At 38.8% G+C, this 25,228-nt stretch overlaps 1 protein-coding gene across 7 annotated transcripts in view; it reads right to left on the bottom strand.

Moving 5' to 3' along the window:
• Positions 1-25,228, bottom strand: part of LOC124615696 (GATOR complex protein Iml1) — a 597,731-nt gene that overhangs the window by 233,330 nt on the left and 339,173 nt on the right. Inside the window, exon 21 of one of the 7 annotated variants that reach the window (XM_047143755.1) lies at positions 8,865-8,908. The exons of the other annotated variants lie outside the window; for them this stretch is intronic. Within the exon in view, the coding sequence (XP_046999711.1) occupies positions 8,865-8,908 (44 nt within the window). The remainder of the gene's footprint in view (positions 1-8,864; positions 8,909-25,228) is intronic. 7 annotated transcript variants of the gene reach the window in all.

Genomic DNA, 25,228 nt, shown 5'->3' with positions numbered 1-25,228 from the left:
GGCAACCAAATGGGGCATAGAATATCGTTGATGTATTGCTGGCAGATGAAAACCAAAAGCATTCTGCTGTGAAAAGAAATGGCTCCCCTAGACCATCACTCCTAGTTGTCTGGCAGTATGGTGGGCGACAGTCAAGTTGTTATCCCACTATTGTGGGATAAAGCAGTTACTGCATCGATGATTTCAGCCGTAAATAGAAATATTAAAAAAGGTAGGAAGATTTTTCTGTTTAGCAAAACTGACAAAAAGCAGATTTCAGAGTACTTGACAGCTCAACACAAAAGTTTTGTCTCAAGTACAAATAGTGTTGAGGATCAGTGGACAAAGTTCAAAACCACCGTACAATATGCATGAGATGAGTATGTGCCAAGCAAGATCATAAAAGATGGAAAAGAGCCACCGTCGCACAACAAACAAGTTAGAAAACTGTTGCGGAAGCAAAGGGCACTTCACAGCAAACGTAAACATAGCCACAGAATTGCAGACAAACAAAAATTACACAAAGCGAAATGTAGTGTGAGGAGGGCTATGCGAGAGGCATTCAATTAATTCGAAAGTAAAGTTCTATGTACTGACTTGGCAGAAAATCCTAAGCAATTTTGGTCTTATGTCAAACCGGTAGGTGGATCAAAACAAAATGTCTAGACACTCTGTGACCAAAATGGTACTAAAACAGAGGATGACAGACTAAAGGCCAAAATACTAAATGTCTTTTTCCAAAGCTGTTTCACAGAGGAAGACTGCAGTGTACTTCCTCCTCTTGACTGACACACAGATGACAAAATGGTAGATATCGAAATAGATGACAGAGGGATAGAAAAACAATTAAAATCGCTCAAAAGAGGAAAGGCTGCTGGACCTGATGGGATACCAGTTCGATTTTACACAGAGTACGCGAAGCAACTTGCCTCCCTTCTTGCAGCGATGTACCATGGATCTCTAGAAGAGCGTAGCGTTCCAAAGGATTGGAAAAGGGCACAGGCCATCCCCGTTTTCAAGAAGGGATGTTGAACAGATGTGCAGAACTATAGACTTATATCTCTAATGCCGATAAGTTGTAGAATTTTGGAACATGTATTATGTTCAAGTATAATGACTTTTCTGGAGACTAGAAATCTACTCTGTAGGAATCAACATGGGTTTCAAAAACGATGATCATGTGAAACCCAGCTCGCGCTATTCGTCCAAGAGACTCAGAGGGCCATAGACACGGTTTCCCAGGTAGATTCCGTGTTTCTTGACTTCTGCAAGGTGTTTGATACAGTTCCCCACAGTCATTTAATGAACGAAGTAAGAGCATATGGACTATCAGACCAATTGTATGATTCTATTGAAGAGTTCCTAGATAACAGAATACGCATGTCATTCTCAATTGAGAGAAGTCTTCCGAAGTAAGAGTGATTTCAGGTGTGCCACAGGGGAGTGTCGTAGGACCGTTGCTATTCACAGTATACATAAATGACCTTGTGGATAACATCGGAAGTTCACTGAGGCTTTTTGCGGATGATACTGTAGTATTTCGAGAGGTTGTAACAATGGAAAAATGTACTGAAATGCAGGAGGATCTGCAACGAACTGACGCATGGTACAGGGAATGGCAATTGAATTTCAATGTAGACAAGTGTAGAGTGCTGCGAATACATATAAAGAAAGATCCTTTATCATTTAGCTACAATATAGCAGGTCAGCAACTGGAAGCAGTTAATTCCATAAATTATCTGGGAGTAGGCATTAGGAGTGATTTAAAATGGAATGACCATATAAAATTAATTGTCAGTAAAGCAGATGCCAGACTGAGATTCATTGGAAGAATCCTAAGGAAATGCAATCCGAAACATAGGAAGTAGGTTACAGTACACTTGTTCACCCACTGCTTGAATACTGCTCACTGGTATGGGATTCGTACCAGATAGGGTTGATAGAAGAGAGAGAGAGAGAAGATCCAACGGAGAGCAGTGCGCTTCATTACAGGATCATTTAGTAATCGCGAAAGCATTACAGAGATGATAGATAAACTCCAGTGGAAGACTCTGCAAGAGAGATGCTCAGTAGCTCGGTAAGGGCTTTTGTTGAAATTTCGAGAACACACCTTCACCAAGGAGCCAAGCAGTATATTGATCCGTCCTATGTATATCTCACGAAGAGACCATGAGGATAAAATCAGAGAGATTAGAGCCCACACAGAGGCATACCAACAATCCTTCTTTCCACGAACAATACGAGACTGGAATAGGAGGGCGGACCGATAGAGGTACTCAGAGTACCCTCCGCCACACACTGTCAGGTGGCTTGTGGTGTATGGACGTAGATGTAGATGTAGATTGTCTGGCGCATCTAGAGACAGGTCTTCACTGGTCATCAGGCCTCAATTCAAACTGGGGCCCATCACTGAAGATACGTCTCCTCCAGTCAATGAGATTCCAGGATGAAGACATACCTGGAGACTCCCCTACCAGCAGTTAGACACCAGTTAGACACACCACTACAAGGCTTTTTCTACACAAAATACATGCTGTATGCAAGGGGCAGTGGTGATGATAACTAATCAGCCTGAGTTAGTAAAGTCAGAAGGATTGCAATTGCAAGTTTTGACTAATGTAATTAATTTTAACATTGCTTTGGAGAGGTATTTGCAGGTATCTTGCACAAAGTTTAGGCAAAAAAGAAAAGAAATATGAATGGTAATCTTATAAATCATAAAAATATGTCTTAGTGTATAATATTTCAAAAATACTATTTTGAATTCACCAACATTTCACTTAATTTAATTTTTGAGATAAATGTTACTTATAAAGGTGCCTGTACACTGGAGCAAATGCAGCGAATAAGCAACAAAGAATATAGCATTTACTTTGGTGTAAACCAGTGAACATAGCATTTATTTAGATGTAAACAGGCAGCAAGCAGCATTTATTTGGCATTCCCAAGTGTTCACACGTGATCCATCGGTTGTCAGTCTGGGAGCGAATCATCAAAGGAAGTTCGCATTCACACAGCTTTGACGTTGAGATTGGTGTAAACAGAAAGCATTCGCTTTCATAGTTGCCTTTTTCTTTTTTTTCTCTTTGTTACCGTACGCAAAATTGAAACTTGTAGGAATGGAGAATATTGATCCTGGATGTGCTTGTGGGATCCAAGGGATTTGCAATGTAAAATATTAAATTAAAAAAAATTATAATAATAATAATAATAAAAAAACAGACGCTTGGCGAGAAATTTCCAAGATACTTCTCATTCTGCCTGAGGAAGTGAAGAAGAAGATGATATCTTTACTAGCTTCTTTCCGACAAGAAAGAAATAAAGAATGTACCAGTTTGGGCTCAAGTGATGGTGAAGCATACCACTCTAAGTGGTTTGCTTTCAAGGTGATGTCTTTTCTACTCAATAAAATCAACACCAGACAAAGCAAATGCACAGGGGCAAGATATTCCAAAGCAAGTGCACAGAGGCAAGATATTCCTTGAAGTTGCATTAATAGCATTTTTGTAATTTCATTTAGCAATATCTTTATAATCACTTATTTGTAGAGTGTAGTGTACATTTCTGTGATCACTTTTTCTATAATGAAACATTTAAGATAAAAAGGCACAAAGTGAAACTTTGGTGTGTAAGGTATAACTATGGGAAGTGCATTTAGTAAATGCAATGCTGTGGGATTCAATAACATGCTGACCATGATCAGGTCTTGTTACAACTGAGTTCCCTGCCCCAGATTGGCCAACAAGCGACCCACATAAATAAACTGTAAAGAGTAGTGTGTAACCTTCCACAGCTCTGAAAATAAATTGATGTCATAAGTCACCCAACTGCAAGATATATTTCAGTTTTTTGGTTCCACATAACAAGGCGTCTCCCTGTTTTATTCATGGATAGGGAGTGGGGCATGTGACTGTTTATCCAAGTATGTGCAGGCTTGTACATCTCTAATTTTATCTTCATGGTCTCTACAGGCACCATACTTTAAATATATGGTGTTGGGCAGAGGAACAATATGTGGAAATTTCTATGCAGTTTCTTGTTATAGGTATGACTTCTGCCAGTAAATATTGTTACAGAAATCTTGTCACAATGTCTTATATTCTTGAGTGTGACTGTATAAATATAGCAAATTCCTCTCACTCATAATAAACAACAATTTTTGTTTATATATTAACATGAAAACATGACATGTTTAGCACTCTACATGCTCATACAGTGTTTTCAACTGAATATAAGGTTACATGTTGTTTTCTACAGCTCCATATATTACCTTGTCACTTTCTTGTGCCCATCTATTACCTCAATAAACTAAGAAAAACTCACTGTTGCATCACATGGCAAAATTGCTATCAGTCATAAAACGAACTATAAAAATATTTTAACAGTGATTGCTCAATATTAGTGAACACCACCTGACATAGAAAGATCTAAAAAGAAATTATGACAGCAGTGGAAAGCACCACAAGTCATCCCATTTGCAAGATAACAAAACTACTTGGATTGTAAATGCTAAGTTATCTGAAATTTAAACATTCATGTGGCATAAGTAAATTCAAAGCTGAGTGCTGCCTGTTACTTTTTAATGACCCTTTAAAAATTTATCTGATGCTGTGGGAAACACTCTATCAGTACTGTTTTTATTGACTTGGCACCAGCTGCCAAGACCCAAAGTTCCACCTTCAATCTCTTTGTCAATCATTACTCTTGGTGTGTACAAGTGTCTTGAACTCTGCATTCTTTAAAAAAAAAGAAATTTAAAAAAAATTAAAAAAAGGGCAGATATGTGTATGCTTGCACAACTACTACACATCTGAAACTTCCTGGCAGATTAAAAATGTGTGCCGGACCGAGACTCGAACTCGGGACCTTTGCCTTTCGCGGGCAAGGTAGGAGACAAGGTACTGGCAGAAGTAAAGCTGTAAGGACGGGGCGCGAGTCGTGCTTGGGTACCTCAGTTGGTAGAGCACTTGCCCGCGAAAGGCAAAGGTCCCGAGTTCGAGTCTCAGTCCGGCACACAGTTTTAATCTGCCAGGAAGTTTCATATCAGCGCACACTCTGCTGCAGAGTGAAAATCTCATTCTACTACACATCTGTCTATCACATTCCCTTCTCCACCAAGATTGTAGTTGAACACATGTTCATCTGCATGCATTACAACAGCATATAGAAATTTAACATGTAATTCACTCATACACGAGGAGATTACATACTATTTTGTAAATGTATGCATGTGTACACGAACTAAGTTCTGGTAACACTCTCTCTCTCTCTCTCTCTCTCTCTCTCTCTCTCTCTCTCTAACTCTCTCTCTAACTCTAACTCTCACCCCCCATGCACCTTCCCTTTGCAAAAAGTGGCTTTAATGCTCTCTTTGACAGATTTTATGTTTGGATAATAAATGTACTTTGAGCTGGTCCATATTTTAGGTGTTGATAGAAATAAATAAACTACATATGAGTCCATTTATGTAAGTGCTTTGTTTGCAAAATCATGTCAAGCAGAAAGAATTTGCTACATTAATAAATATTGATTTCTTACAGGATACACATAATTCAGCTGAAGAAGCTGTAGTAGATGAAGATCAATGTAGCATTCTAGAGGTAGTGGAAGACAACTTGGGTAACAATGAAGTTGTGGTATATAAAAGTGTCACAGATGTAAAGTAACCACCACAGGAGGAAAGAAGAATTAATAAAGCAGAAGCAAAAATCAGCAGTGCTCTCAACTTAATAAAATCTGTTGGCAACAATATTATCAAAGCTACTGATGTAGAAAGCCTAGGACAGCAAGTGGTTATTATGGTGAATATGTAGCAGTGAAACTAAAAGGTGACATCAGAAATGTACAATACATAATGAGCGATTCATTATATCAGGCAGATATGAGAAATTTTGATTAAAAATCTGACGTGGAACAGTGAATTAAGATTTACCACATGTTCAAATGCTGCTCTACTAGTATGAATAAAACTGATTTACAGTTTATAGTTCTTTTCATTAACTGAACCTTTGAACATATATATATGTAAAGATTAACAGTAATTGTCTTGCCAGGTGACCCACCCAATGCAGAGTTAAAATGCTGTGCAATTGGTTTCGAATTTATGCACATTTCTTCGAAGATTTCTGGGGCACAGATCTCAGAGATAAAAATGAACAGTGTTCACTGCCTTGCCACCAGCTGCCAAAAACCTAATTTCCATTTTCACTCTTGTCACCTGGCACTCCTCTTGACATATACAAGTGTATCCAACTCTGACTACTACTAAAAAAATTATGCAGATATGCATATGCGTACCAACTACTACCAGTTGTCTACACCTGGAAAATTGCAGACAAAATTCCAAAAGTGTTCTCTACCACACTCCTAGCTCCGCTGAATCTGTAGTTGAACAAATGTTCCACCGACTGTTGTGCATGTTTGCCAGGATACAATTTCAACGTATGTTCATGCATGGCAAATGCTTGCAATGTATAAGCTACATTTTTCGTTCTCCCTGCTAGTGGTACCTCCTCTGGTATACCTAGAACATTAGCTTCAATCTGTTTCCAAAATGAAATATTTTTCAGAACTCCGCCATCTGAGTTGCGTTCTTGGGAACCAGCATTTGCATATATAAAACAATATTCTGCATCAACAACTCCTAATTACACAGAAGAAACCTCCAAAATTGTAAAACTCAATTGCACTATTGGCAGGTGCACTAATTTCACAGTGGCAGCCATCCACAGCTCCAAGGCAGTGTGGAAAGTTCCGCAGCTCTTCAGAGCCCTTTGCAATCTGCAACCAATATATTCTTTGGCAAGGAAGCTGAAACAACAGGAATAATTATACTATTTTGGCCTTCAAATCTATAAATTGCACTTGTTCACCAGAAATTGTGGATACACAACGCCTCATACAGTTGTATATTATTGACTGGCTTATTGGACTATCCTGTATGAGTATGTATGAAAGTAAGCTTTCATCTTCATCATATTATATTATGCCTAAAAGCTACAAAGCAGATTTTATTACATAAAATAGTGATTCCTAACCTGGCAGTAATTATTCCCTGAGGGGTAAAATGAAATTTTTTGAGGAGTGGAAGCAAAAGTCTTTGATTGTGTCTGTCACAAGACTAAATTATTTTTGAAGGATCACTATTGTTAGCACACATACATGTATTGTGTTTTGTACCATGCCTAAGAGTGAGAAATGGGAGTGACAAATGCCAAATGTATGAAAAATGTCTCCTCTGACTTTAATGTAGTTCCTACAATGCACCAGAAATTTCTTCAGTATTCACTCTGAAACAGATAAGCAATTTAAGTGGCACAAAAACAGACAGTAACTATGAAATGGCTAGTGTAGTGCTCTACACAATATTATTTATTGCTATTATTGTGATTAGTGGCATTGCTCAGAAATGAAGCACTGGCATACTGAAATCTTCCTATTTCAGCCAGTTTGGCAGTAAGGAGGCCCAGCAATCAAATACTTTACAAATAGAAAGTATAGTAAACACATTTTCTGGGTTGATTTTACTTGAGGGTAGAGGGTGTGGAAGAAGCAAATACCATTAGGAAGGACAGTGGTGCAGCTTTCTTTTATGAGGAGGAGTTGTAGATATTCCTTGTAATGAACTGGGAATTGCTTCATCATTCATTCTAGCACACAAACTACTGAAGCACCACACACTGAAAGAAACATTGCAATCAACATATACATGTTTGAAAGGGGATTTCTAATTATGATATCAATGAAACAAAAAAGACTTGAATAGACTTGGAGCATGACTTAACAGTGTACATTGTCTGAGAAGAAACCAAGTGTGTAAAAGATGATTAGAAATAAGCAGTACCAGTATCTCACACTCAGTTCTTTTTTTAATAAAACACTAACAAGAAGCAAAGATTGTTTATCTTTAATCATTTTATTAAAAAAATTATAAAAAAATTTTTCATTCTAAAATTAAGTTTGGCAATAATGTTCATGAATTGGGAGGGAGGGGGAGGAGAATTAGTTTACACCTGATTGCACTGAGGGGTAGGAGTAACGATCTTAGAATGGTTGGGAACCACAGGCTTGAAGCAATAGATGTTTTATGGACTGTTTTAGGTCATTTGTATATTTTCACTTTACATTATTCATATTTATTGAAGTTATTTTCTTACCTTAATATACTCCTTGAGAGCTTCGCATATAGCACTGCAGACTACAGGAACTATTTGTGATATATATGCTGTTGAAATTTGAAATAAATACTTAAAACTAGTGTAACTGTCTCTAGTTGCTATGAACTAGAGCATAAGTGCAAGTCTTTCTTCATGTAGTCAACTGAGACATATGCATAAAATTTTGAAGCAGGCCTAATGAAGTTGGGAGCTGTAATTCAGTGACTAGCACACTACCACCATGTATTTGACGCTTCTGTGAAACTTCAGATCCCCATATTCTTCTTTCCCTTTGCTGCTTTGCTTTGTGCAAGACCAACAGTGCAGCTAGCATACGCAACAATCCTGTCTCACTGTTTTTCATTGTGACTATTTCACTATGGTACACTTCTATTGGATATCTGTATATACGAGTTTAGTACCAAATAAACAAAATCACAGTGTTCACTTGCTCAATACACATTCAACATTGCTTTCTTTCACTCGTCTGGTGTAAGCGCTTGTTCATAAATACAAGCACATTGTAGTGAACACTCATGAATTGTTCTCTGGATTGCTCATTCGCTTGTGTTTTCTCTGGTGTACAGGCACCTTAGGATTGCATACAATAACATACAACCATACTTGAAATCAAAAGGTTTTAGTTCTTAAAACATTTGTGCTTTAAGTTTAAAAAGCTCACTTAACCAATTTTGCTAGATTAAGCAGTACACAAACACATATACCAACCTGAATGCAGGTCGATCAGCCATGCGATTAGAACCAAGCTTCTCCTACCAGAGAAAATAAAAGTTAATAAGACAATAAAACATGCCCTAGAGGAGTACACAGAAAAATATATATTACATGCTAAACAGTCCAAAAATCATTCATTCACTAAACACTGAAGGTGAATCACTTTTTAATATTTGTTGCTTGCAGCAAATGATAAATGCAAGAACACCAGAAAATGCTGCTGCTTATGAAAATACCTGTGGATAGGACACTTTTACTGGGTGGAGAGGAGAAGGCTGTTTACCTCAACAAAATCCTAGATGATGACTATCATGTTTCAGTTCACAATTTGTACTGCATAAATGATAAGGTGTCCCAGCACATCTTGAACAATGTACTTTTGCAGATAACTATTTCGAAAAGTAAATTAGTTTTTTCTTCTTTTCACTAATAAAACATCCCATAAATACTATACTGATGTGACATACGTAACTTCACCAGCTCCCAATTTATCAACATACAAAAACATTTTTCCTTACTAATTTTCATTTTTTCTTCAAAACTCATAGGAAGCAAGTAAATTTACTTACCATTTGATTCATGTGATAATTAGAATTATATGTCAAAGTGTGACACAGACTACTACATAAATTTCAGCTGTTATGTGAGCCATCAGAACTCACTTCCAACAATTTAAAAATTATGCCCCCTAATCCCTAACTGGATACTGGATGAAGATGGACGGATGACATGATGGACAGTACAACATACAGCAGCCATAAGGAGGCGGCACTGGATCGCAGAAAATGGAGAGGCAAAGGACCTGCTAATATAGCAGATAACTAATGATGATGATGAATCCCTAACTTCCCCCTCACCATTACTTCCAGTTTTTTCCACATTTTGCTTCCAATAAAGATAATATCTAAAAAGGTTCCAACCCTAAAAGACTCAATAAAATGTTTTTAAGGTTCCATTCTGGCCATTTGTTTCAGCACATAGAACTGGCAATCAATAATATGAGTGAATTTAAGAGAGACTGTGGAATTCAAAACCAAAATACTATAAGTAAAATGATTTACATCCTTCAATGAAATTTGATCCAAACAAGCAACAATGTTAAAATCTCAGAGACAATTACACAGATGAATGGAGTTCTCCAAGGAGACTATATGGAGTCCAATGCTGTTCATCGTCTATACAGCAGATGTGACAAACACAATAGAGAAGAGCCAAAAATAGAAATGATACTGTATGCAGATGACTTGGTTGTAGGACCGGCAGTAACAGAGGACCTACAAAAGCACTAAGAACACTAGAAACTTGGTCAAAGGAAAATGACCTAAAAGTAAACCAGGAGAAGACATTTCAAATGGCATTCAGGAAGGGAAGAAAAACCGTATCCAAAGACAAAACACAACACAAAAAACCGTTGCAAACAGTAGGGAAATATAAGTACCTGCAGATTACATTACAGAGAACAGTAACATCTTCCAGGGAAGAGCAGCAGCAGCAGCCACCATCAAAGCCTCATACAACAATCCAAACATATCCAATCTATTGACAAGCACAGCAATGACACTGCTCAAAGCAACAGTGCTGCTAGTCATAATCTGTGGAATATGGATCATATGGGAAAGACTTAAAATAACCCATATGAAATGAATAGAAAAAGTCAAGACCATGTGTATGAAATGGATACTAGCAGTGGAAAAACAATACCACCCCAGTTTATATATGAAGTACCACCCTGACTTCCATTTGAACTCATGAACGAGACTTATTTCACAGATGACACCAGATTACAGCACTGGCTATCTTTCACAGGACCTTACCAGGAACTGATTAATAGACCAGAAGAAGGAGATAGACCTATTGTTCTACAACTCATCAGCCATGCTGGACAACAGCAGAACCAGACAGTGTAGGAATCAGACACATTTAACAACTAGACTCGCAATACATTAGTTCCATCATAAAATATGAACAACGACAAATTGTAACTGAAGAGTGTATGCTATATGGATAAGTACATGTGCAAAGAGAATGAAAACTATAACAAACTACAACAAAGACCAAAACTCTAAAAGTTGTGTAAACTTGTTCATTCAAGCTCAGCCTGAGCACACTTTTGTGTTAATAATTATATAATTTATGTATAGATTGTGCACTCCTGTCTTGGGGTGAAAATGAAGCTTTGCATTTTTGAACCAAAATCTGTATCAGATTGCCAGTAGACATCAGGTAGTAATTTATAAATCCACACACATTCAAAAACAAAGTAACAATTATCTTATTATTCACTAATCACATAATTTACCAAAATATTTGGACTTGTGGATATAACTGCAGTTTACGATGACATGCATATCAAACAGATTTGTAACTTTTCCAGTAATAAACAAACAAATGACAGCAATATGTTATATCAGTTAAGTTAAGCAATAATGATAATGCATGTGGCTAGGTCCAGAGCCCCCTCATCCAACTGCAGGAAGCCTGGGTGCCTGGTGCAAGTCTTTCTAGTTGGTGCCACTTTGGCAACTCACATATCAACAGGGATTAAATGATGATGAAGACAACACAACACCCAGACCCTGAGCAGAGAAAAATCTCCAACCCAGCTGGGAATCAAACCCAGGCCCCTCACATGGCATTATGTCGCACTGACCACTCAGTTATGAAGGTGGACTGTTAAGTTAAATAAAGGCTTGGTATGAAGTGATAGATAAAAACAACAGCTGAGAAGTGTAAGAGAAAGAGCAGTGGCCTTTTTTCCCCCCAAAATATCTACTTTTCTCCTATTACAGATTCAATAAATCAGAATCAATTCCCATAATTCTTGGTGTAAGTAGAGCAGTCACAACTGGTTGTTGGTATACCTCAGACAAGTTACCTGCAGTGGCTGTTTCTGTTTGTTAATGAATAACTTCGGCTCATTTACCTTTTATGAATGCTGCTCTTCATGATAAGAATTAAGGAGTGTAAGTTAATAACTGAATGAAAGTTCTACATCACTGAAAACCAATTCACTAAGGATCTATGAAACACGAAGTGTATCTGCACCTTTACATACCTTTTCTCCAGGACTGATGACCTAAGTGATGACAGGGCCAAGGAAAGAGCAGCTGTAATGCTTCAAATTCTTCACATCTCACACAAACTATCGCATTACAAGCTGTTTGTGTTGTGATACATTTGTTATTCCCGACAACAGTGTACTCAATGGATTTTCCAGTACAAGAGCCAATAAACAGTGAAGCACTCATAAAATTGATCAGTCCACCCCCCCCCCCCCCCCCCTCCCAAACATCTTTACAATTGATTCTATAATTATGTTTCAGTGCACATAATATGCTCTAACACTGTATCTTCATCTGCTCCAGATTTCCTTTCTCTGGAAGATGTATATGCTGAGAGTGTGTACATTTCCTTAAGTAAAAAATGTATAGCTGCCAACCTTAAGGTTGGCTTTTGCGCTTTGTGGTTTATTAATCTCATAATGTACACAATCTACACCATTTGATGCAGGTATAGGAGACACGTCAAAAACATGTAAAAACTTCAGCACAAACATGGAAGAACTAATTTAACAACAGTACCCTCGTAACAATGGCATTTCTGTCTTGTGTTGTATGTATGACTAAAATCATTCACATGAAATAATTTTTGTCTGCTGTCTAGGAAGGTAATAATTTCATAAATGTGTATGAAGAACACAGTTAGGATGTGCAGTTTCCGAAATAATAGGTGACAAGATTCTTTTTGTTGTACAGTTCATTTTTATCTGACAATTTTCTTTTGTAGTTTCGGTATTCAAGAGATGTTGTTTGAACTTCCACATAAAGCTTTACCATATCTAATGATAGATTAAAAGTAAATATGAGATGCTATTTTTGATTAACTCATTTCAACAGTATTTGCTAATATTTGCACTGTAAATGCAAAACTACATGTTTGTATCAACATCATGCTTGAGAATCATCACATCAGTTTCACTGATTTATGTAAGCACATTTCACTGATAATGTAACTGAGGAAGCACCGGCTTTCTTAAAAGTACCACCTTTCCTTTGTAATGACCTAATCATGAAGGGTTGTCAATAAAATACAAAATCATCTAGACATGAATATTTATATTAAAAACCTAGATGGAGACATTGTGCCAGTCACTTTTGTCAGTTAAGTATGGTGTCATATGCATTAAGAAATCACTGTTTTTGTGCTCACTTATTGCAAATTGGACACAAAAGGAGAAACAGTCATGCACTATCTGTAAGGAAACAGGCCCAAATGCTGAATACAGAGGCCTCCAAATGTCAGGCATGACCAAGTTCCAGCCTGGAGTGAAGTTCAATCCTGCCATTGCCTTGGATTATCAGCAGCCAACAGCAGAAACTATGTGTGTGAGGATAATACGCAGCTAAGCTTGTATACTAAAAAGGACTTGTAATAACTTGCCTGTATCCACATCTGGACAGTGTTTCCTTTGTACATTTGCTTATGTGTAACTGTATCTCTTTTTCACTTTCATTCTGACATCCAACGGGACCTAAATGTTTAATTACAGCAATAAAAACTGACTCCTTTTCATGATTTGTGGTCTGGAATACCATTTTTAAATGTTACTGCGTGCATCTTATTTGTAATAGAGCATTTAACTGGTGTGGCCACTTGTTCTAAAAATTGTTTAGTAATAATGTTTTGCATTTTTATTAAGTGGGTCTTAAGAATCAAGTGATAACTCAATGTCTCTGCTCTTCAGCATGTTTGAAGAAGCATTAAAAGCAGACCTAAAACTAACTCAGAGTCTCATTTCACTATTAACACCATATGTACCTCCTTAGTCTGACATCTCAGTCATTTCGTACTGTTTCCAACCACAGATACCAAAAAATCTCAACTTGACACCGTCACCATCTCATCCAGTTGCATACAGCTGCTTGAATGGCCTACTTCGCCTCCAATCTGATGGCAAGATTCAAAGCAAGTATGTTGCAACTGATATTGGGTTAAGACACCTTGTAATTCACAAGGTTACATTCAGCTGTCATAAGCAAATAAAGTAGCTCAATTGCTCAGTGGGAAAGTGCCAGACAACAGGTCCAAGCTCTTGGGTGCACTCCACAGACAGTCATAGGATTTCAATCTGTCTCTTATTCATTTTTGGCAATGTGTGTAGATGTTGTAGCGCACTCACCACATATTGGCATAATACTGTTTATCTTAGTGGTGTATTGTAGCTGCACTAACTGCAGACGAGCACAGGATGTTGTCACTACAATAATTCAATGAGCCCAATGTAATGTTGTGAGCCACTTTTAGCTTGCTGAAACAGAGGACTTAGCAGTATGGCACAAACTTACACAGCAAGGGGAAAGGTAGATTTCCACACTGACAGTGGCAGTGATGTTTCAGGATACATGACTGGTAGGGCACATGTGCACAAGTGCACCAATGCCAACTATAGGTACTGGACATTTTGTAATGAACCTAACTTGCATCTCGGCCATGATGACAGGACTGTGCTGGGCAAGGTCACCAAGTGGACCTGCCAATAGAAGTCACTGATTTGAGGCTATGACACGGCTGCAGCTATACACATTAAGTCCCTCCCTGACTTACTGCCATGGCACAGCAGGCCCTCCCAGGTCTACTCAAGCAGCATGTTCAACTCCTGCCAAGGAGGCAGTGGGTCATTCCCTGTGCACACTAGCTGTCTTCAGCCATCACAAGACAAGCACCTCACAGCAGAAGGGATCCGCTGTCATGCCACAGCTGAGGTGCCATCCGCAGCCAATATGGCATCATTAAGTATAAACACTGCTGCCAGAGAATCCTCGCTACTGGCTTGCATAACGAGGTTACCAGCACACAGCAGAGGCTCCATTTCAGCATCACAGGGTATGCAAGTAGCCAGCCCAGCAGAACTCAGTGGACATTTGGCCACTGACACAGTCTACTACACAGTGCGTATGTTTCAATAAAGAACTTGTTACCTTTGCAACTGCCTTCCTCTGGAGCCACCTGGGCTCTCACGTTGCCTCCACCACTTGCTCACACCATCCTGGCTGATAGAAACCCCACCCTGGACAGGGAAGGGGGGGGGGGGGCGGCTGTGATATAGCTTGTTGTCAGAATTAGTGTCATCACCTCCACACAGCAAAGCTTCTGGACCACTGCCTATAGTGTCAACATGGTGCAAAGAGTGATAAATCATTTGGTTATATTTTGTAGGTTGTAACATACGTGGATGCGAGGCACGACTGTCATAGTAACTTGTAGGTTACCTTGTTTAGAACATAGGAGCCAAGTGACTTATCTGAGCTTACAGGTAAACCCACAGAGCAGTATTTGATGTCTGTAATGTGTATGTAATGTTTTCTTAGGTATGCTGCACCATGCATGGAGTCAGTGCCTCTAACCTGTTACACAAGTCGTCAGGAAGGTCATATTGCAGGGCAAATTAGAGAGTCTGCTGGTTCACAATGCAGTGTAAAGGCTAGTTTGTGATGATTTTTTGAGTTGTAATTTTTTTGTTATTACTGTGTATATTGGAGGGTGAGAGTATTACAATGGGAGAGTTTGAGATGGAAGGTGTGCCTGAGCTGGAAGCAGTACAAGCATTGTTAGAAATGTAACACAGTTGACAGAAGATAATATGCAATTACATGGGCAGCTGACAGCTAGGGATGAACAGAACTGCAGCATTAGGTGGATCCAGTTGACGCAGAATCAACTGTTCGCTTTTTTAGAAATCATATGAGTATGTGCACTAGTTATTAGAGGACCTTAAGGCAGTTACAGTGATAGGGTGTTGGACCAATAGTCAGTCGTTGTGGGTAACAAAATTGTGACTGGTTAGAGAAGTGAAAATGTATAAGAGGGCTACAGAGGCATTGCAGAATGCAGCAAACTTGGAGCAGTTGGAGAAGGGTCTTTTGCAAAGACACAAAAACCACAAGAGTGTCATGCATTTTTGGGAGCAGTTGAGCCCTACTGTGAAGAGATATGGGAAACTAAGGAAAAATTTGTGGGAAAGATAAGTAAATGTAACAAACAGAGTTAGGGCAGAGTGATGTAGCAAATGCATTCTTGTGGCAAGTAGGTGAGTAGAGGGTGCTCAAAACTTCCCTGAGGGTACTACCTTCAGACATGTCAAGGAGAGTGCACACAGATGCACCCAATGATGTTTATTCTGCTATTAGGTTAGTGGCAAAATGCATAGAAATTGAATGTCAACAGAGTGAGGTGGACAAGGAGATTGTAAGCGGCCATTAAATGCAAGATGGAACCCCAAATGCACCAAAAGGTGTTCCCAAGAAGCAACAAATAAGTATGCAGAGATGTAGCATACAGTAATGGGTGTTGTAAGTGGTGTTTAAGTTTCTGTTGAACACAGGGGTGCATGTGTCGGTTACCAGTAGACACTTAGTGGGTCAGTGGTGATGGAACATGCCATGCTACAGGTTACGTAGGGTTGGGGATAATGATGCGAGGCCATTGGGGTCAGTTTATGTAGATGTTCATACAGGGTCATTTCAGTTTAAGCAGTGTGTAGAAGTGGTACCACATGTAAGCAAGGGCTACAGAATGATCCTGTAGTTAGAGTTTTGTATCAACATTGTGCTAAAACTGACCTTCAGCAATCTATAACAGAACTTTGTGGAATAACATTCTGGCTAAGGTTGCCAGTGTAGAACTGTTGCAAGGGGTGTCTAGCATATTGGACAAACACGCTGAACTGCATACAACTACATTAAGGATTGATTCGTATGACTCTGGTGACAGATGACATTGGAAAGTCACTTGGGGTGAATGTGAAGCCAAATTTACCTGTGGGTGTGTTGTAAGTTGTAGAGCCTCTGGAAGCGCACAATATGCTGGATCCAACAAGTTGTTTTGTTAAGTGAAGTGTTGTACACACACAAGAAAGGAATGGCAAGAGAGTGGTACTTGAAAATACACACTACTGAGAAAAAAATTATTGCACCTGGGAAGATGACGTCAATATCAATCCAGTGATGGCATATGCCATCTGGAGAATAGTAGATGTACTGATAATAGTTTCAACACCGTCTGCCAACAGATGGCATAGTGGCATAGCTACCAGAGTGCCATCTGTCTCTACCCTTTAGTAAGGATTGCTCACAACTCAGTGTGGTGCAGATGTTTGAAGCAGGCACGCAATCATGCTGCAGTGACACACTTGTGCTTCCTACAGCCAACTGAGCAAGTTTGAAACGGGTCAAATTGTGGCTTTCTGAGCTGTTGGATGGTCCTTTTGGAGAATTGCCACACAAGTTGGACCTGCTGCGCAATGGGGCTGGTATCAGTCATCGTGTGGACATTCTTACACACATAGATGAGTTTTGGACATCCACAAAACATAGATCCCCCCCCCCCCCTCCCCCCCCCCCCCCCCCCCCCACAGGATTGTCGTATCATAAGGGCAGCAATGGCAGATTGTACAGTTACAATAGCACAGATAAGAGGGCCTGTGCACCCAGATGTGTCAACACAAACTGTTGCAAACCATTTATTAGCAGTGGGACTATGGGAGCACACACACATCTAGCCCTCTTCCACTCACTCCACAGCATCAACATGCATGGCACAATTGGGGCCATCAGAGGATCACTTGGATCACATCAGCGATGAAGGCTGATTCTGCCTGCATGCAAGTGATGGACATATGAAAATACAATGTAGACCTGGTGAGCACTGTCTGCAGAATGCTTTCATCCAAGACATAATGGCCCTTCCCCAAGCCTTGTGGTCTGGGGTATGCCAAGCTAGAATTCTCATTCACCTTTGGTGTTCCTGGAGGGGTCGATAACCAGCACTTGGTACGTGTGGAATGTTGTTAAACATGTTCTTTTACTATTCTTGCAACAGAAAGGTGATATGTTGTACCAACAGGATAATGCTCAGCCGCACACTGCCTGTGAAATTCAACTTGCTCTGCAAGACATGCGGCAACTTTCCTGGCCAGCATGATCTCTGGACTTATCTCTAACTGAGCATGTGTGGGATATGATGGGATGAGAAGTGACCCGTGTGACTTGTCGACCAACAACTCATACAGAACTATGTGAACTGGTCATACAGGTGTGGCATAATGTATCCCAGGACAGTATTTGCCATCACTATGGTCAACTGGATGCCTGAGCTAGTGCCTCCATTGCCACCTGTGGAGGCTATATCATGTACAAATAAGTGTGTTTCAGCATAGGTCGATACATGGTACCTCAGAACTGCTTGTGCTATTGACCTGTAAATGTAATCATTTAATGTTCTCCATGTGCAATACTGCAATAATAAATCTTGAATGAATTGGAAACCTCTAAAATGGTATATTTATTCATTTACTTTCTTTCTATTTTTTATTTTTTCCACCTGCAGTGTAGATCATTTTGGTACGGAAGCAGTGAAGTTAAGGAACGGGATGTTAAGCTTGGACATTCTGGATGAGGGTGAGTTGTGCATGAGGAGTGTAAACCACATGCAGGCACAAGACATAATAAAAACTGAAGTACACAGGAAAGTGGAGCATCTAAATGGATTAAAGAGAGTGGATGGAAGAACTGCTATTTCAATTTAAGAATTTGTTTCTTTCATGGAGTCCATTGCCAGCAATGCCCATGGCACACTATCATATACCAACAGTGAATGAAGCACCAGAAACCATATCAGTTACTTATATATTTGCAATTGATCATAAAAGTTTTTATTAGCCAGCAGTTAGCTGATGGGATAACAGAAGTCTGTGGGGTGCAGGAACTGTAGTCATACCAAAGAATTCTACAGATGTTTCTAGAAAGTATAGGTTTTGCTGTGGTTATCATCACCTGAACAGAAAGACCGTAATGGATGCATACCCCATCCTCAACATTAATGAGTCCATCGGTAACTTAGGGCAATGTCAGTACTTGCTGACCATGTATTTAAGAAGTAGTTCCATCAATTGGAGGTTATTTCTGAAGACTAGCCAAAGACAGCATTTTTCGGTGCCATGGGGGCACTATCAGTACAACAGCATGCTGTTTGGATGACAAAATGCACCTGCAATATTTCATACATTGCTGAACGGTGTGTTGAGAGATTTGAAACCATGCCAGTGTCAGTGTGTTCTCAAAAGACATGGGGGCAACATAGACAACATGTGGAGGAAGTGTTTAAGAAATTGATGGCTGCATGTCTGACACTGGGAGTGGATAAGTGACATTTTGAATTAGAAGAGGTAGGGTATTTAAGCCAGGAAATTAATAAATATGGAGTAAGGACACACTCCAGGCTAATGTATGCTTTCACGAGTTCTCAGTGCCTAAGTCAATCAGGAACTGCAGTCTGTTATCAGAGATCTCAAATTAATACAGAACATTCCTGAATGGGTTTGCCTTGGGATGTCTCTGAAGCCAGAAGATTAACGGTAAAGTGTATCATGTAGGCTCAGCATCGAGACAGCTAAATGCAGCAGAGCTTATTCAATGACTGGAAAAGATATGCTGAGCCTCATTTATGGTGTCCTTATTTTAGATGTTATTTCTGTGGGAAAAATTTCAAGTACTGACCAACCACACTGCTTTGAGGTGATATTTGTGACTGAGGGATCCATCTAGCAGGCAGAGAAGATGAGGCCAGAGACCTAGCGAAGTAACTAAAACGCAGTACACAAGCCAGGGACAAAGCACAGGAATGCAGATGCATTGAGGAGGAAGGTAGCAGTGCTGAAAGTTCTTCCAGAATGGCAGGCAGCAAAGAATACTTACAGTGACTGTAAAGAGTACAGGATGCAATCACAGTTTAGTACATAATGGACTGCTAAGCAAGGAAAGAAGTCTAGGGCCCTGCGTAGTAATAATAATGAACTTTAAGGAAGAGATTTTAAAACAAGGGCATGATCATATGTTATCTGGTGAAGGAGGGTGCAAAGCAACAAACCGGAGAGTAGCCAATAGATACTGGAGGAGAGGATGGTAAGCAGAAGTGGCTCAAAATGCAAGGAATTGCTTGCAGTATGTGCTGCGAACAGACTTGAACTGTAAGAGAGTGCCATTGCAGAAGCTGCCCTAAGCATCAAAACCATCTAAAATGCTCGGAATCAATGTATTGGAGCCACTCAACCATATGCTACCAAGAAACAGATTCATATTAAAAATTATATGATCACTTTTTTTGGTACATGGAGATGGTTGCTATGCCAAAACAGAGGCAGTGACAGTTGCACAAGCAGTGGATGTTGAAGTTTAGAGTGCCAGATACAGCAACTACAGACCAGGGTATGCATTTCATGTTGGATATATTGAAGGAGCTGAGTCAGTTGTTGCATGTGAAGAAGTTAACAACTAGTTCTCTTCATCCACAGACCAATGGCAGAATGGAGTGGGTACATGGAACAATTGAGAAAATCTCAAGTGACTATGTGAATGCACATCACAGAAATTGGGATACATGTCCTTGGTATGTCGTGCCAATGTATAAAATACATATGAATACTGGGTTGTCCCCATATGAGGTGGTGTACGGTTCAAAAATGCCAACATCATTTGATTTGATAAAGGCAAAGAAATGGGGAGTGAGTCTGTGAGTTTGCAAAAGCAGTACAAGAAGTATGGAAACAAGTATAGAAGTCAAATACAAAGGCATTGGAGAATCAGGAGTAATCAGTGAAATGTATGGCTAATTTACCACAGAACAACGTAGGGCAATGGGTGGCGAAGGAAAGACAAAGAAGTTCATCATAAGGTATCAAGGACCCTATCAGGTGGTGAAGACTACTTCACCAGTCAACATGAAGCTTCAGTTACTAAAAAGAATAAAAATAGTACATGTCAGGTATCTGTGACCTCTTCAAGGTAGTGCGGTGTTGACTGTTGGTTACAGGCATTTCAAGGATGGAACTGGAGAAGAACACGAGGAGAAGGAATTAGAGGAAGAGAAAAGAAGAGGTGGTTTGGCCTGTGCAAGCAATACTGCATGCAGTAAGATCAAGAAGGTAAGGGGTGTTTGTTAAGGATTTCTATTTTCATTGTATTTGCTTAGTATAGGATTGTAGTGAATAATTTTTTTTCTGTTATTTTTGTTATACATGAATAGGCTCAGTAGTGGCAGCAGATTTCTGAGGGGGGCAGAGAAGGGATATTAGTCCTTATTCTCAGGTTGTGATATGTTGAAGGCAAGAACGAAAGACATAATAATATTACATTTTGTTGCCTGCATTGGGGAGGAGGTGCTGCAGAACCAACTGCTGCAAGGAGGAGTGCTGTTCTCGAGGCAAGAGGTTATGATATTTACCAGCCATCAGTGGTCACTGAAGGTGCTTTTCAACCCAAGAGAAATGCCGTATAAGATGAGGAGATTGGAAGTAGTATTCAACAGAATTCGGCAAAGAGTCAAGAGAAATGGGGTGCTCAAGGATAAAATAATACATATAATACAATCGCTGTGTTCAGACTGAGAAGCTGTCCTCAATGAATTCGACAGAATAATAACACTTTTCCACCAGAAGAGTAAAGAGCAATCTTTTCAGTGAACCAAGCTCCATTTTAAATATATTACTACCTTTTATTTTATTGAAAATTTTTAACCCCATATACTCTGACGTTTGGGTATAAAGTTTGAAATGATGTGTTGGAAGTTTGAAGTTATCTCTGTGCCAAGTGCTGTAGTTGTGGTCAGAACGGAAAGTGCCTTAGTGTATGCTGATTTTTACATAGGTACACCACCATCTCATATATGTAAAGTGAGGGGATAGACAGTATTTTTAAATTTTTTAACAGTGGTCTACAGGATTCCCGTTTATTTGCAACACACATGTTTCTAATTACTTTCTTTTGTAATACTAGGAGCCTAGTGACATTTGCTGAATTTCCCCAGAAGATTATGCCATAACTAATAATTGACTCAAAGTAGCAGTGATAAACTATCTTTCTGGTATCCATGTATGTGGCATCTGACAACACACACATTGCAAATGCTAAGTTGTTCAGTTTATTTGCTAAGTAATCTATGCGTACCTCCCAATTAAAATTTTTGTCAAGATTAAGGCCTAAGAACTTCATGTGGTTTGCTTCTGTGATATCCTGATCATTGCAAGTTATCTTTATTTCAGTCCTTTCTACTGATATAGCTTCAAATTGTATCATTTTGGTTTTAGTTACATTTAGTTTTAGTCCATTTTGATAGAACAAAGATTCAAGTTTTTCTAAAGTATTCTTGACTTTTTCTGGAATATTTTCAGATACCTCATTTTCAATTAGAACTGATGTACCATCAGCAAATAAGACTGAATGAACATCAGTAGCAAGTGGTAGGTCATTTATGTAAAAAGGAAACCGATAGGGACCCAATATCGAACCTTGTGGGACTCCTTGGAGAACTGTTTTTCAGTCTGAGGAACAATTGGTTCCATTTGAAGTTAAAATTACCATTTTAAAGCAGTGTCTCTGATTCCATACATCTGTAATTTTTTGGAGGAGTAATGGCATGGTTCACTGAATCGAAAGCTTTAGTTAGATAACAGAATATTCCAGTGATCTTTCTACCCTTATCTAACGTGGAGCATATGTTTTGGATAAACTCATTTATAGCATCCACGGTGCTTTTACCCTGTTGGAATGCGAGCTGGTTTTGAAAAATTATATCATTTATAGTAAGAAATTTATTAATTTGTTTTGCTGCAATCTTTCAAACACTTTAAAGAAGACCACCAAGAGAGAGATAGGGTGGTAATTTCCCATATCTTCTGTTGAACCTTTCTTGAATAGAGGTTTGATCTCAGCATATTTCAATACATTTGGAAAGCATTCCTGTTCAAAAGATTGATTTATAATAATTGGCAGTGGCTGAGAAATAATATCATACACATACTTGATTACAGATGTTATTTCATCCCACCCATGGGAGGTTTTGTGTTTTAGAGGCAATATTTCCTTTTCCATATCCCTTTGGGTGATTTTTTTCAAATTGTTTAAAAGATGTGTTCTGGCTGTTTTCCAAATTTGTGATGCCCTGATGGAATGTCATATCCACATCCGATCTAACTACATTTAGGAAGAATTCATTGAAACAAATTGACATCTGAACAGGGTTTACTATAATTTCATTTTCATGTCTAATTTTCAAAATCTCATGAATTTTTACTTTGGCTCCTAATTCAGACTGAACAACTGACCACTTTTGTCTTATTTCTGTGTTCTTGTATGAATTTATTATTTGCCATTTTTTTAGCTGCCACTACAAGTTTCCTAAATACCGCTTATACTGTTTGACATAAGTAACAAAATCCAGATTTCTGTTTGATTTTAACTCATTGTGGAGCTCTCTCTTTCTGGCACTAGAAATTTTTATTCCTGTTGTAATCCATTTGAGTTCACCATTTACTTTCTCCCTACAAGGAAATGATTCCTTAAATACCTCTAAGAAACAATTTAAGAATTTGTTATAGTTTGTCATGCTTGAACTATTGTGGTCTACAGGCCAGCTTATTATACTTAATTTACTGCAGAATAAATCCACTTTACTTTTACTGAGATCACTTTTTATATACACTTCTGGAAGCTTTAGGTTATTTGCTTTTGGGAGCTCAATAAACAGAGCTGAGTGATCTGAAATACCCAAGTCTAAGCAGTGTTTGTGCTTATTTCCACTGTCAAATTAGTAGTTAGTAATAATATTGTGAATGCAGGTAACTGATCTGCTGTTTTCCCCAGTGCCTTCAAAAAAATTTAGCTTGAAACCAGATTTCTGAATTAAGTCACAAAATTTTGTGGAATCATTGCTTCCAACTAAGACATTTAAGTTGAAGTCTGCTGCTATAACAACTTTTTTCTTACTTACTTTCTGGAGTTTTTCTGGGAGGCATTCGAATTTGTCTAAAAACACTTTTGTTACCACACATCCAGGAATTCTGAAGATTGCTATAACCAGTGTGTTCAGATCACTTAGGGAGAGCAACTTTCAAACACGCTCTCTACATTTAAATAATGAAAACTATCTATTGCTGTATAACTTACAGAAGAATTGACAAGAATGCAGGAGCCTCCACGAGATTTGCTTATTCTACAAAAGCTAGCAGCTACCTTAAAATTATTAATTCTATTTAATACTTTCATACTATCTTCTGTTAACCAGTGTTCCTTTAGACAGATTATTTTAATATTTACAGATTCTGAAAGCAGAATTTTTAGTTCGTCGATTTTTGAGTATTTACGATTTGGAAGGTCTGCCCCTAAGCCATTTCTATTCCAGTGCATCCTTTGTTTGGTACCTAAACTTTTTATTTTCAGTTTGAGTTTTTTCTTTATCACCCCTATTAGAATGAATTAGTTTCCCTTGCTTCTTAGGATTTTACACACGTCTATGAACATTTTACTAAGGTTCACAGAGCCTAATCTATTCAAGTGCAGGCTGTCTTTTCCCAGACACTTATAGTTTAAGAACTTGTTTGGGTCAATGAATACTGCACCAAGTCTTTTGCACTGTTCCCTAATGCCGGTATTTATCCTGTTGATGTAAGTATCACTTACCGATCTTCGGTGAATAATTCCACTAATTACCAGCCTGGACGTTGGGTATACAGTTTTCGCTGATCTAATCAGATTCCGTGTTTCATTCACGATTTCTTCCTCACTGTTACTGCGGAATGAATGGTGAGAGAGGTGCTGCAACTTTTTAGTCATTCATTAATTCAGCACCAAGTGACTACAACACAATTACATGGCATTTCAATATGCTGTCAACAATACACAGCAGCAAGGTTCTATGCAATCCCTTTCCCACTAATACTACATAGGTCACTGACAACATCACACTTACAAATTACATATTTCTCAGTCTTTTTATAGGAATGTACACAAATGTTCCATAAACAACAGCAAATAAGGACTCATTTAATAAACTGAAAATAACTCCATTATATCAACATGTGCTACGTGAAGTAGTTTTGTCTATTTACACAAGAGAACTAAACAATAATATTGGTGAGGTATTGCCTGCCGGTAACCTGAAATTAGTACCAGGGCACAATAGGCCATACCAGGTCTACTCCACCAGCAAGTCTGAGGACGCAGTGGGCCATACCCCATGCTTACCAGCCATCTCCCACCATCGCAGGACAAGCTCCTCATCATTTCCCTATCTCCTTACTGACATAGTGTCTGGATCAAACTCCACCCGCAACAGGCCGTGAAGGCCCAATAGTACTGTCTTGACAAGTAAAGCCATTTTATTTAGCTTCAATATAATTATGATTCACCCTTGCCTTTACAATACATAATCTGGATTATGGTTTTTGTTACTACTTCTTCTGCTACTGCTGCTCCTGCTGTTGTGGCTGCTTGTATTGTCTTGGTGATGAAGTGAAAATGAGTTGTTAT

Source organism: Schistocerca americana, chromosome 1, assembly GCF_021461395.2.
Source record: "Schistocerca americana isolate TAMUIC-IGC-003095 chromosome 1, iqSchAmer2.1, whole genome shotgun sequence".
Taxonomy (NCBI): domain Eukaryota; kingdom Metazoa; phylum Arthropoda; class Insecta; order Orthoptera; family Acrididae; genus Schistocerca; species Schistocerca americana.
This window is presented reverse-complemented; position numbering and strand designations above follow the sequence as displayed.